Source organism: Melozone crissalis, unplaced genomic scaffold, assembly GCF_028551555.1.
Source record: "Melozone crissalis strain CALT ecotype California unplaced genomic scaffold, PUWL_Pcris_2 ptg000005l_1, whole genome shotgun sequence".
Classification (NCBI taxonomy): Eukaryota; Metazoa; Chordata; class Aves; order Passeriformes; family Passerellidae; genus Melozone; species Melozone crissalis.
In genome coordinates this window covers 42,054,342-42,067,649 of record NW_026535783.1, presented here as the reverse complement: position 1 = coordinate 42,067,649, position 13,308 = coordinate 42,054,342, and the positions used below count along the sequence as shown (strand labels likewise).

The following is a 13,308-nucleotide window of genomic DNA, read 5'->3' as shown; positions in this document are numbered from 1 at the left end:
TTTCTGGTTAAATCAATAGCCAAGGGAGTGAGCAAATCCTGAGGTTGTGTTTTAACTAAATCTCCCAACTAGCACTGTATTGTATTACTGCCAAAATGGAATGTCTGTAAACACAGCATTTTTCAGATTCTTTTTCTGAGGATATGCTGTTTTATGTTTTATGCAGTGCTTTTCTCTAACATTCATTGAATCTTCACATTAATGGATATGATGTGTTGTCACCTGTTATGAACTTTCTTTACTAATTTATGTTCAGAAGATTTAGGACTTCTACTTCTGTTACAGCACTTTTTTAAGTCACCTAAAAATTTTGCAACCTTTGCAAGAGATACTTGTATTCTTCATGCACAAACTGAGCTTGCTACACACACAGGGTACTGGTTTTTATGCAATATGCCAGTTTTCAATCTCTCTAAATTTTTGGTAATAATATTGTATAGATGATCAAAATCTAGATCTAGTCTGAAAGCATTTCTATTGGAAATTTAAAATTACTTTAATATTTTAATGTTTCTATTTAGAAGAATAAAGCTTGTCATTTTCTGATTAATTTAGCGGTATGTTTTGTATGATTTTATGGTCTATGAAGCTATGATTTTATGAAAAATCAACAATGCTTTCAGTTTGACCTTTTGCAAACTTTAGCAGTGCTGGAAATCCAGTGTAACTGCACCATATTTTGGCTCAGAGGGGGTATTATATTAAGTTCTATGTTTACCTGATGAGATTTTGATGTTTGTTACATAACAGTATTTATGACTACTTCTAATTACTTATTTCCCATGGTCAACCTCCAAAGAGAGTCCTCACTTTTTTTTATCTTGCATGTAAAGAATACAGTGCACAACAGCATCTCTGTTGCTTGCAGACTCAGCCGTAACAGATCAGGGATTCACTTAAGAAAATAATGTATCTTTTCAATGGGTCTAGAGCTTTGTGCTCTGCAGAGGATAAGTTGCATTCTTGTGTTCTGCATGTCATTTGTGGGGGTAGAGGGGACTGTGAAGTTTACTGTATCATGGAGCCTTTACCTGTCAGAGATGGATTTCCAATGCTGTCTGGTTGCAAGCTGTTCAAGAGGCCTATTGTCAATTTTGAAACTCTATTCTTGAAAGATAAAGTCCACCCAGCCTGGATTCTTGTGAATACATGTGGTTATATGACTGTTTCTTTCCTCAGGTGATGAACACTTGGATAGGGTATCATTTTATAGAGTAAAATTTATACCAGCTTTTCTGTTAAATTCCTCTGTTTTACAGGAAGTTCAGGATACCATGGCTGATACCAAGAAAGAGTTAAACTATCTGCACACTAAGTGTGCAGACAGAGAGACCTTAATAGAAACTTTAAAAATGGAACTGCAGAATGTACAGCAATGCTGGGAGAAAGAGCAAGTACGTGCCACAGAATCTGAAAATGAAATCCAGAAGCTTACCAGGGCTTACCAGAAGGATATGGAGGTATTACTAGAGACAAGATGACTGTCAAAGAGTCTTTATTTAATCTCAGCTTTATACATTTACATACATCAGATGGTTACTCTTAGTTTTAACAGATTTATCCCTAAAATATGATTTTAAGATACGTATTTTGAAATATGTGTTTAATATCTACAGGATTTCAGGACATATTGGTTCTCCTTTCTTCTGTATCAGAACTAATAGCTTAATCATTCCCGTATTTTAAATTTTTGAAAAACAGACTTTATTTAAAAAGCTATGCCTGACGAACAATTCTTTCTTTATTTCAAATTAAAAGTTAGCAAAAATGTTTTACAATTGAAACATGTAATATTGTCATTATCATGTGTTAATTACTGATCCACGTGTAAAATGATAGATAGCAAATATGGAATTGAGGTAATTTTGCATGCATGCCACAAAACCTAGAAATTCTTACCTTTATCTGTTACCTAATTGTAGTGTGCTATATGTGGGAATGGGTCTACAATGTCTTAGTTCAGAACTATTATCTTTCTCCTTATATGTATTAACAGATGTTAATTTTGTTGCTTTTTCCGCCCAATAAAGTGGTTCTGTACTATCAAGGGCAATGATATACTTGTAGTTGTTGTGCATATTGAGTTCATTACTTCCACAAATTTGGACATGGATGCCAACTGAGTAAAAAGGAAACATTCTTTCCACCTCTTTTACAGTCTGGTATTTAAATAGGGTCCACATGAAGCAGCTGGAATTGTTACACACATCAGATAATGATTAAAGTGGAGGAAACTAGAAGTCTGGCTATATTGTAAAGTCAGCATGTCTACAACCCTGCGGTTGCATTCAACATGTGTGAATTGATTTGGGGTCTTGGAATCCTGTTTCTCATGCCAAATGGATAATTATCGTCCTAGTTTTATCACAGCTCAAACATCAAATGTAATGATGGTGGCACACTGGATTTTCCTTGGGGAATTTGTAGATCTGTTAGAAACAAAGTTAAACTAAACTGAACTACAATTTATTTTTAATTGCCTAAAGCACCATGAGATAATTGTGAGAAAATACACCTAAGTGTAATGGAAAGAGCTCAGAACAATTCTACTTTCCAATCTTGGTCATCCGTATTTTCTTAATGGAAAATTTCAACCAAGGCCCCTGGAAAATAATGGGAACCTTTGCAATAGTTTACAGACTTTGTCCTTATGACTTTTGAGGTACAACTTGCTATTGTTGTCTTAATCAAAGTTGCTAAGTTGCATATATGTACTGAAAGCACTAAGGATGAATTTCTATAGCATTCTATTTTTGCTAAAGTTTATTTATAACTTGAATCAATTTATTATATTACTGACTAAAATCAGTGTAAATGAATGAGGCATGGCTTGTGGAATTTAACTCATGAAGCTATAAGCCTGTTTTGTCTGGCCATTTGGTCTCATATATAATCCATACAAAAACAATTTAAAAAAGACTTCAGAGTGATAGTTGTATAAATAGTGTCTTGTGCTGCCAAGCCAATCAGAGGATTTTCTGCATGCTCTGCAGTTGTTGTAAGTGGATACAGTTAGAGTATAACTGAAAGTTTTACCATAAATAAATAAATTGCATATACTAATAGCATGGAATTTTTTATCTGTATCAGATAGTCATTGTGATAACAGCAGGACTGTTCTGTATTTATATAAACTATTTATATATTATGTCTGAATAGACACATTTTGTGAAAACTGTTTTCTTACATTCGCTTCAATATGTATGACTGCAAATATTAGCAATTATGGTATTTTGAAAAAGGTTTGTGAATGAGCTATGTGGGCTTTTTTTCACTTGCATGTAGTTCGTATTACTGCCCATGTGATGCACATCTTTCAATTCTAACACTGTTCAGAGACATCATGTAATTCTCCTTTTGTTTCAGGAGAAACTAACCTTCCTTCACAGCTTATACCAGCATTTGATAGCAGGCTGTGTGCTAATAAAACAACCAGAAGGCATCCTAGATAGATTCTCTTGGCCTGAGCTTTGTGTAGTCTTGCAGGAGAATGTTGATGCCCTGATCTCAGACCTCAACAGGGCTAATGAGAAGGTAAGTGTCCTTAGGCACCAGCTACCTCTATTAAATTCAGTGACATTTGTCCACGTTGCAGTATCATTAAAAAGGACTGACATTCATCTTATTTCAAAAAGAATTTGGACGTTAATAATTCAATACCATTAATTATGGCTTGTCTACAACTCAGTTTGATGCCATTGCTGTGGGCATGTAAATGTGACTGAAGTCTGTATGAAGTCTCTAAGCTCCACTTTCAGTGCAGGACATGCTAATAGTACTAGCCAATATTAGCCACAGGGACCTAATTAAAAGAAAATAAATTAATCTTACTGATGAAGCAATTCAAAGAACTTAGTCATTTACACTAATAAAGCAAGTCTTTATTTTACCATAAAACTGAAACAAAATGCCCTTACTCAAGGAGTGTCGTCTTTAAATTATATGTTTATTATTCAGAGTTTATTATTTCATTTGAAAGAATGACAGTGTATTTTTTCATTTAATTGCAACTCATGGATTATAGAATTATATTCAGTAACACAAACAGAAAATACCAGTTTTTATAAAACATTTCAATATTTGCTATAGAGAGGAGCTGTAATTTTCAGGGTGCAAGTAAGCTTATGTGGCCTTTCTCTCCATAAATCCCTGCATTTTTAGGAAAGAAAAATCTGCTTTTAAATAAATAAAACTGACTTCACAGACTAACATATGACAGTCTTTAGAATTTCAGTTCATTTTCTGGCTCCATTGATCAGGTCAGTCCTAAGACTAGTGCAGCAACTCCAGAACTTGTCTCTGCTGACATTTTTTAAGACATAGTAGGGGAAAATCTTATTTTGACATTTTTCATCTTCAGGAGTGACCACTCTTCTGGTCTGAGTAAGATGCAGGGCTGGTTACAGTGAATTGTTTTAACTCTGCCCATCAATTAATAAATACCTCAGCAGTCAGTTGGACCTACCTCCTTACCGATGGGGTAGGATAAAATCTGGATTATGAACATTTGATATACTTTTTCATTTTACTTTTGAAGTAAATGAGGAAATGGGAGTGGAAGAGAAGGGAGTGAACATTATTGGCAATGTTTGAGGATACTGTGTCATATTGTTTCTTGCTTTTTAATTTAGTATGGTTATTGATATTGACTGTGAGGTCTCTAGGACTTTTTTCATATACTCACCAGCTTTTCAGGGATTTTGAACAGTATGTCACTCATGTTGTAACTGCTTTCTTGGGAGCAAAATTTTCCTCTTGCATTTCTGTGTGATGCATTTGAAAAGTAGCTTGCTGATACTCTCTAGTAATTAATTGTAGGTGTGTGTATTTCACAATTTTTCTTACCTTGATTCATTCCTTCATTTAGTTTGCATGGGAGCTACTAAGTTATCCACAGAGTGAATCCATTTGTACTTGTCGAAAACAACTTCTGTGTGCTAAAATGTTCTGAAATTCTTTTAATGCTTAATAGTATTTGGAATGTTTTGGTTTTCCACTAAAACAAAAATTATATTAAGGACTGTTTTTTTTATATATTATCTACAATTCTTGCAAACTTCTAAGGGACTGGTATACTCAGATTGGTACTTTACCATCACAAGATTTAATGCTCTTGTTACAAAAAGCCAAAACATAGGAGACATGTCCAGTTCAGGTTTTCAACAAAGAAAGCAACAAGCATCTGCAGTATGGTACGGCAATGGCAAAACTGAATCCAATTTTTTGTTCATATTGTTGCACAACTCAAGTAAATAATCTATCATGAGAGGCTTTTACTTAATTTTAATGAAAATAATGAATAAATTACAGTTTAGATTTTATGACATCTGCGGTTAAACTGATATACACAATAAAGTAAAAAGGTGCTTAGAGAAATAAAATAATTTCTTTTTAAATGCTTGTTACACAGATATCTCACCTGGAATATGTTTGTAAAAACAAGTCCAATACTATGAAGGAGCTTCAGCAGAGCCAGGAAGATGCTTTTAACAAAATGGCTGAACAAATGAAAGCACAGGCAAGCTGTTGGCAGAATGAAAAAAAGTATCTGGAACAGCAGTACTCAGGTCTCCTTGGGGAAGTTCATGCAAGGGCACAGGTATGGTGCTATGAACTTCTGATTTTTTTTTTTCTTGTAAATATTTAATGGATTATTTCCATAGTTTGAACCCCTAACCAGTTTAAGGTTGTTTAAAATTAAAAAAAATCTGCAAACTCCATGCTAGTATTGACTTCATTTATAATAAGAAATAAATTTCTTTGTTAAAACATTCTAGGAGTGAATTGCCTAATTTGGCTTTTTGGTTTTTTTTTTGAGAATGTTAAGGCTGTAAGATTGAACTTGCTTGATTTAAGAATTATATAGGGCAGCAGTGATTTTTTTCAGTGTCATGCTTTGCAAAGACTGTGTAGCGATACAGTAAAATGGTCTCATCTGGGGATAAATTTAGATATATACGTTCTGACCCTAAAAACCAATTAGCAGTGGTAGATTTCAACAATATTAGAGGATGCTGTTACACAGATGAATCAGTGAGCGGTGGGTCAAAAGTGTAATGCTATTGTTACTGATTGTTAGACAAGTTCTTTGCAATTTAAAATGCTCACTATTATTCTACAACTACCATTCACCATCTTTTCAATCACATTCATTTACATGTGTTTCAATAAAAGTGTTGTGAAATTGAGGAGATAAGGTATGCCTTGTTACTTGTGACTGCCACCTGTGACTTACTTTATCTGAAGAATGCTATATTTGATGCAGATTTTAGTCTTGGAAGTCCTTGTGTGCTGAAAAATACATTTATGAAGCATTCTATTTACAGAGCAATTTATGGTGAGTTCTTAGGACTGAGTTATATTTTTTTAGATTTTTTTGCTTGATATTTACAGTTCACATTGGATATTGACAAGGCTACAAACATCAGGGTGAGTGGAATAAGTGGCATCCAGATTTATATTTAATTTCCCCATCATCGTGTAGTTTCAGTTTATGGTTTTCATTTGCCAACAGAAAGAATGGTAGAATAAGGAAGCTTCATTTTAATTTTAAAAATTACATTTCCTTCTTAAATAAAAAGTGGAGTTACACAATTTAGATTTCTTCCTCCTATGCATGATGGGTCATGTCTTTAAAAACTCTTGTGTTTTGTGAAAAATAGGTGCTCCACAGTACTACATCATTCTTTGGGATGGTGCTAAACCTCCCAGTCTCTGCAGCTGGATTGTACAGATAGCATGTAAAGCATGTGCGTAAAAAAGTGTCTCCTTTTTGTGGCGTGCACTTAGGCACGTGTTTTGGAAAAAACTTCATCTGTCAGCTTCCTGTACAGGACTAATGAATCACTAAAACGGGAATATTTTTCCTTAGAAAACATCTGGGCTTGTTTTCTAACACAGGTTATGTGATGTTGGAGTGCAAGCTGGTAGTTTTGTAATCTAGGTAGTACTATGTCTGTATACACTTAGATGATTCAACAATCTCTTTTCCATCTTGTGTTCCAGTTTGTCTTCCTTACCATTCAGTGTCTAACTCTCAAGAAGACAGTCTAATTTCTTCTTGATTTCTAATTTGTGACTGACTTTCAATTTGCAAATACCAAATTAAGCCTTTTATTTCCTGGCACCCGTAGGGCCCATGAATGTCTACTGCTAAGGCTGTTCTAGTCCTGATTGCCCATTTTTCCTGGCTTAACTGTATTTTATCTTTTGTATTTTGAACCAGTTAGCCATATTTGTCTGCAAGATCAGTGCTTTGTTTGATCAGAGGTGTACAGACAGACTAATATCATAGCCTTATTTCCAAAGAAAACAAGGGAAAATGTGCCACAAGTTACAGAATGTCTTCAAAGGATCTTTAAGATTTGCCGACTACCAGTGATTACATAAAGAGGCAGAACGCAATATTTAAATTTAATTATTTTAGCAAGCTTTATTCATTAAATTTTATAGGAAACATATAATCAGTACAAGTGGAATACAACTTGCCAGTATTTCATTGTACAGCTGGGGGTCTTCTCACTCTAGGACACTTATTCTAGCGCTACAAGGAAACTGTAGCAATTTGCTACATTTTTCATCCAAAGATCTGAGTGTTAATTGCAAGCACTTCCGTGAAATAACCCCTTGTAGGGTTTAGTTCCATTCTGAAAAGGGAAGATGAGTGATTTCTGCTGTCCTGCACCAACCTAATGGTACATCATAGGATGCTTCCTTTTATTTGTAGCTTTGTCTTCAACCAGTGTTCCATGACTTCTTCTGGATATTTTCCCCTCAGAGGTCCTGTATTGAGACTTCTTTAGTTTTTCAAATTGTTGACATGTCTGTGAAAGCAAACCATAGAGTGTCAATTCACACTCTCAGGAGTTAACAGAGAGCTCTAATTGCACAGTAGTATAAGCAATGTATCTTGAAACTTATTGTTTTGGTTTATTAGAACAGCAGTAGAGAGTCAGGGCTTTTTAGAATGGTCTCCTTATAATTAAAACACTGCAAAATCTGGAGGTTTTAGTGGCATTGACACCTGCTACTGCTTCTGTCCCCAGCTAGTATTGTTCAGGGTCCCTGGTTCCACAATAGGATGTGTGAATGTTAATAGGTACTACCTCACAGCTGGTAGTAGGTACTACCTCACAGTAGGTCAGATGGATGGTGTAGTCAGAAAGCAGTTTTACTGTTTTTCTATAGGAAAGAAATTCCCAGAGTAGCCTTATCAGAGATCAGCGATAAACAAAGCTCTGTAGATACCACTCTTTGTCAGTGGTCTCCATGTTTGGAGAGTCAATGGAGCTTAAAATGTACATCCTTTTTCTTTGCCTTTTGTTGCAGGAGTCTAGTCCTCTTGATTTGATAGTGTGCCATTTTGAAAATGTTACTATGCCTGCTCCTTAGCCTCGCACAAATTATTTATTATTTATAGTCCCCTAGGAAATGTCCTCTGAATTTTAACTACCAGTTGTTGTTTGTTTATAATATAGACATTTATTAATCTGTCCCCATTTTTTGTGGCAACTGCTTAAAATAGAAAGGTTTTGTTCTTGTATGCAAAAACATATTATAAGAGAAAAATACTTTAACTACTTTGAAATGTCAATTTTAACAGAAAAATCAAAGATTTGCTAAACAGGCAAAGGAAAAAGTTCCCTGGGAAGGAAAACAAAAGTGTTTTCTTTTTCCTTGGTTGGAGGCCTTTTACAGCAAGACAGGTGAATTAGATAGAGGATGGGATATATTGCAATTATATGAAAAATCACTATAATCGTTGCAAAGGGAGGAAGATAAATGTATGTAACTGTACTGGTCCTGACCTCTCTTTCTTTGGTAGGCATGTCTGGCTCATGTACTTAAAACACAGCAAAGAGAGGCCAGTTGATGTTGTTTTTAGATATACCTGTGTGTTTATATATATATTTGGAAAAATAAAACAGCTGAATGACAGGAATCACTGACTAACAGAATCACAGAATGGGTCAGGGTAGAAGGGACCACAGTGGGTAATCTGTTGCAACCCCCCTGCTCAAGGGAGTTGTCCTAGAGCACATTGCACAGAATTGTGTCCAGATTGTTCCTTAATATCCCCAGAAAGGGAGATTCTACAACCTCTTTGGGCAATTGGTCACTGCACAGAAAAGAAGTTTGTCCTCTTGTTTAGGTGGAACTTCCTGTGTGTCAGTTTGTGCCCATTGCCTCTTGTCCTGTTTCTTGGCATCACTGAGAAACCCTGGATCCATCCACTGACACCCTTTCTTTAGATACTTGTAGACACTGATGAGAGTCACAGAATCGTTAGGTTTGGAAGGGACCACTGGAGACCATCTAGTCCAACCCACCTGACAAGGCAAAGTCATCTAGGGCAGGTTACATCAGAATGCGTCAAGTTTTTTTGGGTTTTTTTTTCTTTTGAGTGTCTCCAGAGAGAGAGACTCCACAATCTCGAGTATCCTGCTCCAGTGCTCTGACACCCTCAGTCTAAGGAAGTTTTTCTTCATGTTGAGGTAGAACTTCTCATGCCTTAGTTTTTGGCCACTGCTCCTCATCCAACATCAGTGCCGGATCACTCCACTGAAAAGAGTCTGGCACCATCCTCCTGACACCCACCTTTGAGATATTTCTGTGTATTGATGAGATCTCTTCTCAGTCTTCTCCAGAGCAAACAATCCCAGCTCCCAGAGTGTCTCCTCATGAGAGAGAAGCTCCAGACCCCTGATCATCCTTGTGGCTCTCCACTGGACCCTCTCCAGTAGCTCCTTGTCGCCCTTGTGCTGAGGAGCCCAGAACTGGACACAGCACTCCAGCAATGGCCTCACCAGGGCTGAGTGGAGGGGGAGGATCACCTCCCTGACCTGCTGGCCACACTCTTGCCAATGCAGCCCAGGATGACATTGGCCCTCCTGGCCACAGGGGCACTGGTGGCTCATGGACAGCTTGTGGTGCACCAGGAGTCCCAGGTCCTTTTCCACAGAGCTGCTCTGTAGGAGGTCAGCCCCAGGCTGTGCTGGCACTTGGGGCTGTTCCTGCCCAGGTGCAGGACCTGGCACTTGCCCTTGTTGAGCCTCACCAGGTTTCTCTCTGCCCAACCCTCCAGCTGATCAAGGTCCCATTGAATGGCAGCAGAGCTTTCAGGTGGATCAGCCACTGCCCCAGTTTGGAGTCACCAGCAAGCCTGCTGAGGGTGCCTTTGATCCCTTCCTCCAGGTCAGTGATAACAAATTCAATGAGATTGGACCCTTGGGAGCATCACTGACTGCAGGCTTCCACCGAGATTCTGATCCACTGATCAGGTTTTTTGAGGGGACAGGGAGTGTGGAAGGGAATTGTGAGGATTACATTCTGCATATCCCCTTTTGTTGGATGGGCAAAAGGGCATATCGCCTTTTTGCTGGAGCCTCTTCTTGGAGGAGATTTTGGGGGCTGTGTCACAGACTGGTTTCCACCACTGATGTGAAGTGTCTTTAAAAAAAAACTTTGTTGCACTTGCAGCCTATTGCAGCAGACATTGCTTTATGTTTTAGTGTTTGGCTAGTTCCAGCTGTCACATCAACCTGAGCTTTGAAAATCATTTTTCCATGTGGATTTTGTGCTCCCCTATTAGGACAGTGTCTTTACAAAGCTACTAAGCTGTGCAAATGTCAGTTCTTGATTCACCCCAAGGTCCATTCATCTAACCCACATTTCCTGAGCTTAGCTGCAAGGATGTTGGGAGAGACAATATATATATATCTGAGTTTGCCTCTCAATCATTTCTTCTTGAGGCTGAACAGACCCAGGTCCCTCATTCTATTTTAAGAAAGATGCTGCAGTCCCTTTGTCACCCTCTGTTGGAGCTAGTAGCTCCTTGTCTCTCTTGTAACAAGGAGCCCAGAACTGGAGAAAGCACTCCAGATGTAGCCTCACTAAGGCTGAGTAGAGGGGCAGGATCACCTCCCTTGTCCTTGACATGCTTGGCCACATTTAATTCCAGATGCACCTTGACCTCCCTTGTCTCATTTCTACTTACTCTGACAACCTGTCTATCTTCATTCTAAGTGACCTCTTTCCATCTCCTGTGTATTTTCTGCCTGGGTAATGACAGCTCTTCATTTGGTCATGCAAGTCTGTTACCCTCTTTGCCTGACTTCTTGCACATTGTGATGTGTTGTTCTTGAATCTGGAGGAGCTTATCCTTGAACATCAACCAACTCTCATGCCCCAGCAAGGTCTTCCCTGTTAGTGTGAGGTCAAGCAGCACAATATTCCTTGTGGGATCCGCCACTACCTGTGACAGGAAGTTGTCATCACTGCTTCTCAAGAACCTCCTGGGCTGTTTGTGTTTCATGGTGCTGGTTCTGCAGCAGATGTCAGAATAGTTAAAGCCCCCTACAAAAACCAGTATCTGTGACTCTAAGGCTGCTTTTTGCTGCCTGTAGAAGATGTCATCCACCTTCTCCTGCTGCTCAGGTGGCCTGTAGCAAACACCCACAAGTGTTACCTCTGCTGATCTGCCTTTTTATCCTGACCCATAAGCTCTTGACTCACTCACCATCCACCCCAAGATAGAGATCTATACATTCCAGGTGTTGCCTCAAGAGAGGGTAACTCCACCACCTCGCCTTCTTTGTTTGCTTCTCCTAAATAGCATATACTTATTACAGCATTCCAGCCACGTGAGCTCTCCTACCACATCTCTAATTGCAAAGGTCAGAGTCCTTTGACATCACACAGATCTCCAGTTCCTCCTCTTTGTTCCCCATTTTGTGTGCATTGGTGTACAGCACTCCATGGAAGTATTTGATTGTGTCAATATACCCAGTGGGAGTGCACAGTCTGTCTACTGGTTATGTCTTTGGATTCATGTACCCTCAGGAGGCATCCCCTCCTAAGCATCCTTTTGCTGCTTGGGTGATCACTGTAGTTCTCCCCTTCCCACACCTTTTCTCTGTCGAGCCTGGCCTTGTTCCTGTCCCCCTTTAAATCCAGTTTAAAGCTCTTTCAGTGAACCCTGCTAAGATCCTTTTCCTTCTTTGAGCTAGGAGGATCTCATTTGTTCTCAGCAGACTCAGTATCATATAAACTGACCCATAATCAAAACCCCACAAATTCTGATGGTAACACCACCCTTGAAGTCATATATTCCTCTGGGATTTTCCTGGGTTTTGCCCTATCATTCCCCACAACTGGAAAGAGAGAAGAGAACACAGCTTGTGCTCCAGATCCCTTGACCAGTTATCCCAAGGCCCTGAGGTCCTCTTGATCATTCACAGCCTTTTCATTGGGACTTTGTTGCTACCCACCTGGTAAGCAGGAAATGGGTAGTGATCAGTTGGCTGTACCAGTGGGCAGTTGGTGCTGTCTCTTATCTGGGCTGCATGGAGGCAACATACTTCTGTATAGGTTAATTCTGGTTGGCATATTGGGCTCTTCATTTCTCTAAAAAGGGAGTCACTACTGCCATTCCTTTTTTTCTTAATTGAGGAGGTCAAAATGTAGGGAGTAGGCTGCCCTGTCCTAGACAATCGGTCCAGCCTAGATGGACTTTCATCCACATTCTCATTTCCCTGATTCTGAGATTCCAGGGCCCCATACCTGCTGTATAAGGGCACCTAGGAAGGTAAGTAGTTTGGGAGGAGATTCACCTGCTCCCCTCAAGGAGAAATATGTTTCCACTCACCTCTGTCTCTAAGGTCCCATGTTGCCTGGTGGTGAGAGGGTGGGGGATCCATTGCTTCAGGTGAAGTGGACAGTGGGTGGATTTGAGGTGTGGCAGAATGCAGCTCCACCACTCAGTCTCTTCCTCAGGCTCCCTATTTCTTCTTAGTTTTTCTACTTTTTCTCTCAGCTCCAGTGTTAGGCTTTGTAAGTCATCCACCTGATCACAATTCACCCAGCTGTTGTCTCTGCTGCCCTGAGAGCAGTGCCGGGCTCCACAATTCCCTGCAGTCTGAGACCCAGACTCCTGCATGGTTTCATGGGCACTCCATCTGGGTTGCCACTTCTTTTTTGATGTGCACAGAGGAAGTAACTTTTGTCCAAACAAACACCACACCTCAGCTCAATAACTGAGAGTGAAGATCACCAACTGAGCTAAGTGCTTGAGGTGGCAGTGCTTCAGTGCCCTTCCTGCTTGCCCTGCATGTGCAAACAGTGTCATGGTGCTCTGGCTCATGTTTCATGCTGTTTGCCCTCTCTGTTCATTGTGTTGCTGCTTGCTTGCCCTCCCGGGGGGCAGCTTTAGTGCGTGTGGGGGTGGGCCCTCTCTCCTCTACTGCCATCTATGCTCAGGTCTCCAAAAGAAAAACCTTTTGAAGTCTCTGTGTCATTATATTTCTAGTT

The 13,308-nt window shown here is 39.2% G+C and overlaps 1 protein-coding gene across 1 annotated transcript in view; it reads left to right on the top strand.

Moving 5' to 3' along the window:
* Positions 1-13,308, top strand: part of CCDC171 (coiled-coil domain containing 171) — a 159,666-nt gene that overhangs the window by 52,183 nt on the left and 94,175 nt on the right. The window contains 3 exon segments of the mRNA XM_054289527.1: positions 1,260-1,460; positions 3,367-3,534; positions 5,411-5,599. Of these exon segments, the coding sequence (XP_054145502.1) occupies positions 1,260-1,460; positions 3,367-3,534; positions 5,411-5,599 (558 nt within the window).